Below are 12,182 nucleotides of genomic sequence, written 5' to 3' on the forward strand. Positions count from 1 at the left end.
AAATAACATTTCTATTACCTGAGTCTCTACACCCTGCTCCAGCAGGCGCTTAGCTTGATTTTCCACTTCAAGTCGAGCTCTTGCAATAAAAAGTAGATCATTTTCTATTACTTCTATTCCAGAAAGATCTATTCCTTGAGAAAGATAATCTATTGGAAAAAAACACATTTAAAATATTTCAATATCAAATATCAAGGCATCAACATATCATGAATAAGTTTTTCAAAAATATTATAAATTAACTATTCAAAAATCCATATTTTAAAAAGTAAGAGTTTCCCAAGTTTTTTTTTTTTACTTAATAAACACATTTCACTTTGGAGGCAAATGTCCCAAATAAGAAACAGTTGGTAAAATGAAAACTTAAATTATGATTACTTCAAGTTCAAGCAAAGTCATTAGATTACATTAAAAAGTTTCAAATTTGTTTTAATATAAATAAGTATCTTGGTACTTCCAGAAATTTCTCAAGTTGCAATGCAGATTTAAAAGTTATTCTCGATCCCAAAAGCCAACTGTGTGACCCCGGAGATCCAGGCTGTCTGATTCGCGCGGCCTGCCCCGCGGCTACAGAAGGCGTGGCGTCGCAGAGAAGGGACTAACTAGTAAGCAGGGAGATAAGTGCCAAGCCCGCACTGACCCCAGGGCTGAGTTCGGGATTTCGGACGGGGAAGGAAGCGGTACAGTCCCATCCCCCACAAGGGACACTCCACTAAGGCAATAAGCGGCCACCATCTTGGAGAGCTGAAGTATCCACCGCCACTCTCCGACAGATTGCAACAACAAAACAGGTGTGTGTCACTCAGCTCAGCCCCCATACATAGGGGGATTTCGCATAAAATCTCTCCTAGACTTTCCGGGGGAGGGAGTATCAGAGTGAGCCTGCATAAAGACTAAGGGGAAACTAGAGGCACCGGACCTTCAACCCCCCCTCCCATCAGCAGCCAAAACAAAACCTGTCTAGCCAGCGCTGGGGGAGGGGCAAGCAGAAAAAATCAAAACCATAGAGTGCCGGGGATCCCAAAATCCAACTGTGTGACCCCGGAGATCCAGGCTGTCTGATTCGCGTGGCCTGCCCCATGGCTACAGAAGGCGTGGCGCTGCAGAGAAGGGATTAACTAGCAAGCAGGAAGATAAGTGGCTGCGACACAGTGGAATCCCGCCAGCCAAGCCCGCACTGACCCCCGGGCTGAGTTTGGGATTTCTGACGGGGAAGGAAGCGGTACAGTTCTATCCTCCACAAGGGAAACAAAACAATAGAGTGGCGGGGTTCCCAATAGCCACCCTCCACACCCAACAAATGGCAGGCCCAGAGTACAGTTTGAACTGCCGAGAACCATCACTCAGGGGAAATCTGGTCTAGCAGGAGAAACCAGGGGACTAGAGGCAAGGCCCTCACGACTGGGCGGCTGGAAACTGCAGGCCCGCCGGTGACAGTTCACCCACTGCCCGCGTAACTGGGCGGTAGGAGAACGCCCGCCCGCTGGCGACTGATCACCTGCCCGCGGCCTGTGATACTGGGCGGCTGGAGACCGCCCACCTGCCACGACCGGGAGCTGAAACCAAACAGAGACAGTCCAGTCACACATCCCCATTAGGACACCCCGGCAAGGAGACTGGGGCCCATCATAGCAGAGTAGTGTCGTCACTGGAGCTCGGACGTCGGAATTCCTTCCCAGCGGAATCCACGTTAGCAGGCATAGTCTAACAACACAAAGGAGAGACATCAGAGTAATACAGAAACAAAAAAAATCTATAGAAGAGAGCAGAAACACGACAATCAAATAGAGCTGGAAAGTAACGTGGACAACATGAGAAAACAAGGGAAAAAAGGATTACAAACAATGCAAGACAACTCAGTTCTACAGGAGGACATAGAAACATCAGAAACAGGGATAGGGAAAGAACTCAAGGCATACCTAACTCGAATGGAAAGGAATATTAGAGAAGACATGAGACACCAAGTCCAAGAAATAAAAGTATATTTTGAAAATGAATTAAACAAACAAATTCAAATGGCAAAGAACGAGCTCTACCAGGAGATAGAGATCTTAAAAAAAAATCAAACAATAATCCTAGAATTGCAGGAAACTATAAACCAAATTAAAAACTCAAACGAGGATATTACAAATAGACTTGATCAAGTAGAAGTCAGAATATCAGATAATGAAGACAAGGTTTATCAACTTGAAAAGAATATAGTCAACACAGAAAAGTTGCTTAAATCCCACGAGCAATCTATTCAAGAATTATGGGATGTCAAAAAAAAAACAAATTTGAGAGTCATAGGGATAGAAGAAGGCACAGAGATTCAAACCAAAGGAATGGACAGCATATTAAATGAAAAAATTCTAGAAAACTTCCCAGAGATGAAAGATGGAATGGATTGCCAAATCCTGGAAGCCTACAGGACCCCAAACATTCAAAACCATAATAGACCAACTCCAAGACATATAATTATGAAGATAGCCAACGTACAGAACAAGGAGAGAATATTAAAAGCTAAGAGAGAAAAGAGGCAGATTACATTCAGGGGTAAACCAATTAGGTGAACGACCGATTTCTCATCACAGACTTTGAAAGCGAGAAGATCCTAGAACAATGTATTTCAAATGCTGAAAAATAATGGATTCCAACCAAGAATACTGTATCCAGCAAAACTGAGCTTCAAATTTGACAATGAAATTAAAACCTTTCATGATAAACAAAAGCTAAAATAATTTGCAGCAAGAAAACCAGCTCGGCAAAGCATTTTGAGCAAAACACTACAAGAAGAAGAATTGAAAAATAGTGCCCAAAACTAACAGCAGGAGGTATCTCAGTAAAGGGAGAGGAAAGTAACCAAAAAGTAAAACTAGCCAAACTAAAATAAATAAATAAAGAAGCATGACTGGAAGTACAAATCATATCTCAATTGTAACCTTAAATGTTAATGGCCTAAACTCACCAATCAAGAGACATAGGCTAGTAACCTGGATCAAAAAAACAAATCCAACAATATGCTGCCTTCAGGAGACTCATATGATAGGAAAAGACATACACAGGCTGAAGGTAAAAGGTTGGGAAAAATCAGACCACTCACATGGCCCTCGGAAGCAAGCAGGAGTGGCCATATTCATATGGAATAAAATCAACTTCAAACCTAAGTTAATCAAGAAGGATAAAGAAGGACACTATATACTGTTAAAAGGAACCATCCACCAACAAGACATAACAATCATCAATTTGTATGCACCAAACAATGGAGCTGCAACGTTCATAAAACAAACTCTCCTCCAGTTCAAGAGTCAAATAGACCACAACACAATAATTATGGGTGACTTCAACACACCGCTCTCGCCATTAGACAGATCCTCCAGACAAAAACTGAATAAAGAAACTATAGAACTCAACAGCACAATCAATAACCTAGACTTAACCGACATATATAGAATATATCAACCATCATCAAGTGGATACACGTTCTTCTCAGCAGCACATGGATCCTACTCAAAGATAGACCATATATTATGCCATAAGGCAACGCTTAGTAAATATAAAGGCGTGGAGATAATACCATACACCATATCTGATCACAATGGAATGAAATTGGAAATCAATGATAAAAGAAGGAAGGAAAAATCCTACATCACATGGAAAATGAACAATATGTTATTGAATGATCAATGGGTTATAGAAGACATAAAGGAGGAGATGAAAAAATTCTTACAGTCAAATGATAATACAGACACAACATACCAGAATCTATGGGACACAATGAAAGCAGTTTTAAGAGGGAAATTCATTTCTTGGAGTTCTTACCTCAAAAAAAGAAAAAAACCAACAAATAAATGAACTCACACAACACCTCAATAACCTAGAAAAGGAAGAGCAAAACAACAGCAAATGTAGTAGAAGACAAGAAATAATTAAAATTAGAGCAGAAATCAACGAAATTGAAACAAAAGAAACCATTGAAAAAATTGATAAAACTAAAAGTTGGTTCTTTGAAAAAATAAATAAGATAGACAAGCCCTTAGCCATGCTAACGAAAAGAAGAAGAGAGAGAACTCAAATTACTAACATACGGGATGAAAAAGGCAACATCACAACAGACACTACAGAAATACAGAAGATAATTAGAAAGTATTTTGAAACCCTATATTCCAATAAAATAGAAGATAGTGAAGATATCGATAAATTTCTTAAGGCATATGATTTGCCCAGATTGAGACAGGAAGACACACACAATTTAAACAGACCAATAACAAAAGAAGAAATAGAAGAAGCCATCAAAAGACTACCAACCAAGAAAAGCCCTGGACCGGATGGGTATACAGCGGAGTTCTACAAAACCTTCAAAAAAGAATTAATACCAATACTTTTCAAGCTATTTCAAGAAATAGAAAAAGAAGGAGCTCTTCCAAATTCATTCTATGAGGCCAACATCACTTTGATCCCAAAACCAGACAAAGATACTTCAAAGAAAGAAAACTACAGACCAATATCTCTAATGAACTTGGATGCAAAAATTCTCAATAAAATTCTGGCGAATCGAATACAAAAACATATCAAAAAACTTGTGCACCATGATCAAGTAGGATTCATTCCTGGGATGCAAGGCTGGTTCAATATACGGAAATCAATAAATGCTATTCACCACATCAATAGACTTAAAACAAGAACCATATGATCATCTCGATGGATGCAGAAAAAGCATTTGACAAAGTACAGCATCCCTTTATGTTCAAAACACTAGAAAAACTAGGGATAACAGGAACTTACCTCAACATTGTAAAAGCTATATATGCTAAACCTCAGGCTAGCATCATCCTAAACGGAGAAAAACTGAAGGCACTCCCTCTAAAATCTGGAACAAGACAGGGATGCCCTCTATCACCACTTCTATTCAATTTAGTTCTCGAAGTACTAGCCAGAGCAATTAGACAGACAAAAGAAATTAAAGGCATAAAAATAGGAAAAGAAGAAATTAAATTATCGCTATTTGCGGATGACATGATAATGTACTTAACAGAACCAAAAGAGTCTACAAAGAAGCTGCTACAGTTAATAAATGAACTCAGCAAAGTGGCAGGTTATAAAATCAACACGCATAAATCAAAGGCATTCCTGTATATCAGCAACAAAACCTCTGAAATGGAAATAAGGAAAACCACTCCATTCACAATATCCTCAAAGAAAATAAGATACTTGGGAATCAACCTAACAAAAGAGGTGAAAGATTTATACAATGAAAACTACAGAACCCTAAAGAGAGAGATAGAAGAAGATCTTAGAAGATGGAAAAATGTACCCTGTTCATGGATAGGCAGAACTAATATCATCAAAATGGCGATATTACCCAAAGTTCTCTACAGGTTTAATGTGATGCCAATCAAAATCCCAACGGCATTTCTTGTAGAAATAGACAAAGCAATCATGAAATTCATATGGAAAAACAAAAGACCCAGAATAGCAAAAGCAATTCTAAGCAGGAAGTGTGAATCTGGAGGTATAGCGATACCAGAGGTCAAACTGTACTACAAAGCAATAGTAACAAAAACAGCATGGTACTGGTACCAAAACAGGCATGTGGACCAATGGTACAGAATAGAGGACACAGAGACTAATCCACAAAGTTACAACTATCTTATATTTGATAAAGGGGCTAAAAGCATGCAATGAAGGAAGGATAGCATCTTCAACAAATGGTGCTGGGAAAATTGGAAATCCATATGCAACAAAATGAAATTGAATCCCTTTCTCTCGCCATCCACAAAAGTTAACTCAAAATGGATCAAGGAGCTAGATATCAAATCAGAGACACTGCGTCTGATAGAAGAAAAAGTTGGCTACTATCTACATATTGTGGGGTCGGGCTCCAAATTCCTTAATAGGACACCCATAGCCCAAGAGTTAATAACAAGAATAAACAAATGGGACTTACTTAAACTAAAAAGTTTTTTCTCAGCAAGAGAAACAATAAAAGAGGTAAATAGAGAGCCTACATCCTGGGAACAAATTTTTACCCCCCACACCTCAGATAGAGCCCTAATATCCAGAATGTACAAAGAACTTAAAAAATTAAACAATAAGATAACAAATAACCCAATGAACAAATGGGCCAAGGACCTGAACAGACACTTCTCAGAGGAGGACATACAATCAATCAACAAGTACATGAAAAAATGCTCACCATCTCTAGCAATCAGAGAAATGCAAATCAAAACCACCCTAAGATACCATCTCACGCCAGTAAGATTGGAAGCCATTATGAAGTCAAACAACAATAAGTGTTGGCGGGGATGTGGGGAAAAGGGTACACTTGTACACTGCTGGTGGGGCTGCAAAATGGTGAGGCCAATTTGGAAAGCAGTATGGAGATTTCTGGGAAAGCTGGGAATGGATCCACCATTTGACCCAGCTATCGCACTTCTCGGACTATTCCCTGAGGACTTTAAAAGAGCGCACTATAGGGATATGGCCACATCAATGATTATAGCGGCACAATTCACAATAGCTAGACTGTGGAACCAACCTAGATGCCCCTCAATAGATGAATGGATAAAAAAAAAATGTGGCATCTATACACAATGGAGTATTATGCAGCACTAAGAAATGACAAAATCATAGAATTTGCAGGGAAATGGATGGCATTAGAGCAGATTATGCTAAGCGAAGCTAGCCAAGCCCTAAAAAACAAATGCCAAATGTCTGCTTTGATATAAAGAGAGCAACTAAGAACAGAACAGGAAGGAAGAGCATGAGGAAGAGACTACAGTAAACAAAGACGAATGGGGGGAGAGAAACGGAGAGAGAAGGGAAAGCATATGGAAATGGTAGGAGACCTTCAATGATACATAAAATTATAAGAGGTCATGAGGGGCAAGGGGGAGGGAAAAAAAAAGGAGAGAATTGAACAACAGCAGGGGAGGTAGAGAGGGAAGATGGGAGGGGAGGGGAGGGGAGGGGGGATAGTAGGGGATAGGAAAGGTGGCAGAATACAACAGTCACTAATATGGCATTATGTAAAAATGTGAATATGTAACAGATGTGATTCTGCAATCTGTATTTGGGGTGAAAATGGGAGTTCAAAACACAATTTGAGTCAAATGCATGAAAGATGATATATCATGAGCTATGTAATGCTTTAAATAATCAATAAAAAAATATCAAAAAAAATAAAAAAAAATAAAAGTTATTCTATAAGATTAAAACATCTGAAATAAATGTTCAGCATTTGGAGAATAAGATTAATGAATTATGTAACAAGATTCATAAATTATGTAAAACTTAGCATTTTGCCAGTTTACATCATCAAGTAAACCTAACTGTTTAATTTTAGAATTTTCATATTAATGAATGAAAAAAAAACTATATTGGTGAATTAACTATTTCTATAGGACAAATTCGCACGGTAAGAACTGTAAAAACATTCTACTAAGACCTTAACAGTGTCTGCATGCTTAGAATTGGGGAAATTTTTCTTTCTTCCTTTTTTTTTTCTTACTCTTAAACATATTGAAGGTAATTAAAATGCAAGTAACAAAGATCAAAGTTTAATTTGAGTTTAGACAGAGTTCTATAACTCATGCTTTCTATTTTAACAGGACAAATTATTTCTAAAAAGTAAAATTTACTTAGATGGAAGACTTAATTTTGCCAGTTATTAGAATATCAAATGTATTTCATACATATTCTTAATTAGAATTTCTGTTTATCTTTGGTCTTATTAAAATATATGTCTAGTAATTACATAGTATCATGGTTTAAATTCAGTTGGTCACAACATGGGACATAGGTTAAATGACATTAGAATAGGCAATACAATGTTAACACATATCAGCACTCAAATATATTTGATATTTGAACACTACATAAGTTTAGTTTTACACACAAGGACAAAAGAATACAAAAGTAGCAATACTGTGTTAAACTACAGTTAAATACTATAGTTATTTTTAATTATATTACAACCACAAGCATTTTTTTAAATGTGTATATCCAAAAGGATAAAAGATTTATTCAGTGAAACGTTCACTGAAAATGCCAGCAAACCATTTCAACTTTGATGTGATCATAGACAAGTGATCTTGTCAAAGTCTCTATGAGCTTCAGGTTTTTCTCACCTATAAAATCGTAACAATTTATAATTCATTCCCTTCATACTCTTCAGACTATTATCAGAATCAAATCAAAGGACAGATATTCTTCCTATATCTTCAAATTTGCTTGTTGAAAGTATAAAATATCAAAATCATTATCAGAGAATTAAATTTAGCCAGTTTAGAACACTGGTAATATTAAATAAATATTCTGAATTTAATCTCAATAAGTGAACATCTAAAAACATAAAATGCCAATTTTTAAATGTGCTTTATTATGACAATTAAACCTTAATAAATGTGGAGTACATGGCCAGAATTAACTTTCAAGCTACTCAATGTCAGTACCTGTTAAATCTCTTCATGTATTTAAAAAAAAAAAAATCAAGACCAGTAGAATATAGGAATGGGATGGGATCAGAGAGTCAGAGGGAAGGTGAAAGGGAGGGGAGCAGTGAATACTCGGGATTGAAATTCATCAAATTATGTTTTCTACATGCATAAATATGTCATAATGCATCCTAGTATTATATATGTATAATAATAAACCAACAAAAACATTTTTTAAATGTAAGCAAATTAAATTGATCTATTTGGATTTTATGTATTTATCAACTTCTACTTAGAAGTGAGAAAATAATAAAGCTGGTGGTTTTACTGGAAAAGAAATGTCATTAATCATCGTTATTTAAACTGCAGAAAAATTAATCCATTAGACAAAAAGAAACTCAACTAAAGGACTGGACACAGATATGAATAGGATAGATAACAATGGGCATAAAAATATTTTTTGTCAAATATACTCAATTCTTTGAAATTTAAGATATCACAAAGTGAACTCTGTCTTCCCCTATTATCAATGTCCTGGTCTCACAGGACTAAATCTTTTTTTTTTTTAAATCAGTTATCCATGATAGTAGAGTATATTTTGACGTATTTATACAAACATGGAGTATATCTTATTCTAATTAAGAACTCATTCTTGTGTTGTACATGATGTGGAGATTCACTGTGGTGTATTCATATATGTACACAGGAAAGCTATATGAGATTCATTCCACTGTCTTTTCTATTCCTGTACCCTCTCCCTTCTCTTCATTCCCCTTTTCTAAGGAGTTACTTGGTCTCAATAATTGGTACTTGTATTATTTCCTTGATTTTCAACTTATTTTTGTCTCTTTAGATTTCAAGCTAAACCAATACTTGGGTGACATAAAAATTATTTCCCACTAAAATACATGCCAGTCATTTACCAAGCCTTCATTATTCTAATCAGTACTACACATGACTACTATTCAAATATCATCTTCTTTACCACTGATGAAGCTATTGCCTCCTGTTGACCATCTTGTTCTATTTTGCAATATAAAATCTTAAGTGATTCCAAAATCCTCATTCTCTCTTCCTATACTAGCCTCCTTCCTTGTTTAAAAAAAAATAAAAGAAGTACAATTATAGTTTGAAAAAAAGAGATTAGAGTGTATATGTGAAGTTGGGATGTACTAGAAGTTGGAAGAAATAAAGGAGGATAAGTCTTCATGCTCTATAATGACAAGTCAAAACAGTTAAAAATTAAAAGGCAGAATACAAGCAGGTTATATACACATATGAGAGAAAATAATAAAAGAGTCATCTTAAAAATGCTAATAATGATTGCCTCTGGGGAACAGTAAATGGAAAGTAGAAGAGGTTGTGGGAATACCATTTTAGATAGCAAACCTTAAACTATTTAAGAATATTATACATGTATAATTTTCATAACAGCAAATTTAAAAAGTAAATGAGAAGTCATGAAAACAAAATACAGTTACTAGCTTAATTTTTTTAAAAATCATATCTTCTAAAACAATGATTCTGCATCTGGGAATAAATATGAATATTATATATAAACTAGTAAATCTACTCTGGAAAACAATTTGAAATTATCTAATAAGGTTCCATGTGAGTATCCCTTTTAGCAAAATACATTTCTGGGAATATAACTGAGAAGTTCACTTACATGATACACAGAGAAACACATACATGTAGATATCAGAAAACATGCACAAGAATATTCCGAGTAACATTGTTAAAAAACAAAGGTGAAAACTCAAATGACCATCAACTAAAGAAGAGATTAATATAATAGTACATTCAAATTGCTACTATAGGCTGAGCATGGTGGCACAAGTCAACAGCCCCAGCTACTTGGGAAGCTGAGACAAGATTGAACTCACAAGTTGAAGATCAGCCTGGGTAACATGGTAAAAACACATCTCAAAAAAAAAAAAAAAATCAAACAAATAAAACAACCAAAACTTTAAATAACTACTATGGAAGAGTAAAAACAAATAACAGGTATATACATATCAATACTGAATAACATAATGTGAAGGGAAAAAAAACAAGTTTTTTTTTAGAAGAATATACACAGCAAGGGACAATTCATATGAAGTTTTAAGAAATATAAGACTGGGCTGGGGATGTGGCTCAAGCAGTAGCGCATGGGCAAGGTGCTGGATTCGATCCTCAGCACCACATAAAAATAAAGATGTTGTGTCCACGGAAAACTAAAAAATAAATTGCCGCAGTCTGGCTGGGCACAATTCACAAGCCACTTATCAAGCAGAAACAAACTTTATTTTTAGAAAATACACACACACACACACACACACACACACACACACACACACACAAGAGCCACACCACAGGAGCTCTTCAGGAATTTCCTCAGAGCCCAACTGCCACCACCGGCTTCCCATGAGCCTCTCAACCCCCCACTCCTCCTGCTCTTGAGGGCGATTGGCTGGGTCACGTGGGCGGGGCCAAAAGAGTCCCCCAATGAGCAGCTCCGTGGTCTGAAAGGGCGGGGAAACAGCCCAATGAGCATCACCGCAGAGGAGCCAATCAACTGGCAGCTAGAAGTTTGTTGGGGCCACTGTGAGCCAATCAGCTGGAAGTTTGCTGGGGCCACTGTGAGCCAATCAGCTGGAAGTGTGCTGGGGCCCCTTCCGCTGTGACTCTCAACAATAAATATTAAAAAATTCTCTCTCTCTCTCTCTCTCTCTCTCTCTCTCTCTCTCTCTCTTTCAAAAAAAAGAAATATAAAACTAAACATTATATGAAACACATTTAAAAAATAACAAAAAACTAGAAGTTAATAGAGAAAGGTGATACATTGTGTTTTAAATAATCAATTCTTAAGTTTGGTGGAGACTAACTGCAGCTTACATTTTATATTTAAAATGTATTTTTATATTTTCACTTCCAAGACTGAGTATAAATTTATGGCACAAATTATGGTATTGGTATTATTAGATAAGGACCTCTCAAAAATTATTATGACTCTATTTGAGAAAGAAAGGGAGGAAGGGAGGGACGAGAAAAGAGAAGAAAAGAAGACAAGACTGAACATGCTAAGTAATGGGCCATTAATTAAGACATACAAAGAACTTTTAAAGGTGAAATACATAGTGCCTGGATGGGATTATCAGCAGGTGAGAGATTTTAAGAAAAGTGGAATACATTATATCTCAGAAAAAAATACTTTGATATAAAGATTATTAGCTGGCAACTAGATAAAAACTTTTAAAATTCCATGTTTATCAAAGACTTGGGGAAATTAAAAAAAAAAAAAAAACACTTAAAAGAGAGGTAAACCCCACAACATAGAGGCATCTACTCACTATAAAGTGAAATTTTCATGAGTCTGAGAAATTAATGAATCACCCAAATTCTCAACCAGCCAAAAATTAGCACATGTCCCATCCCTGGATGTTTATGTGAGAAAGAGGGGAAGCAAAACCCAACATACAGGAACTGAACAGTCACTTATCAACAAAAGTGACTGCATCCTATACATGACTTTGCAAAGAGGTCCATTCATGTATATGGTTCAGCAAAATAACAAATATCATTCACTTGTTTCTAAAATACATAAAATCTTGATTTAGCATTAAGGTAAATATCTACAATATTCTTTAAAAAAATCTATCTTCTTTTTTAACTCATCCATTAATTATTTTGTTCTTTTTATTTATATTTTTTTTCCTTTGTGTGTGTGTATGTGTGTGTACGTGTGTGTACGTGTGTGTACGTGTGTGTGTGTGTGTGTGTTGG

General features: G+C 36.2%; 1 protein-coding gene across 1 annotated transcript in view; it reads right to left on the reverse strand.

The window, feature by feature from the left end:
• COG5 (component of oligomeric golgi complex 5) overlaps positions 1–12,182 on the reverse strand; it is a 336,390-nt gene that overhangs the window by 190,568 nt on the left and 133,640 nt on the right. Inside the window, exon 7 of the mRNA XM_081282899.1 lies at positions 19–149. Coding sequence (XP_081139025.1) covers positions 19–149 — 131 coding nt within the window. The remainder of the gene's footprint in view (positions 1–18; positions 150–12,182) is intronic.

The sequence above is a fragment of the Spermophilus citellus genome, assembly GCF_964194105.1.
Source record: "Spermophilus citellus genome assembly, chromosome: 3".
Taxonomy (NCBI): domain Eukaryota; kingdom Metazoa; phylum Chordata; class Mammalia; order Rodentia; family Sciuridae; genus Spermophilus; species Spermophilus citellus.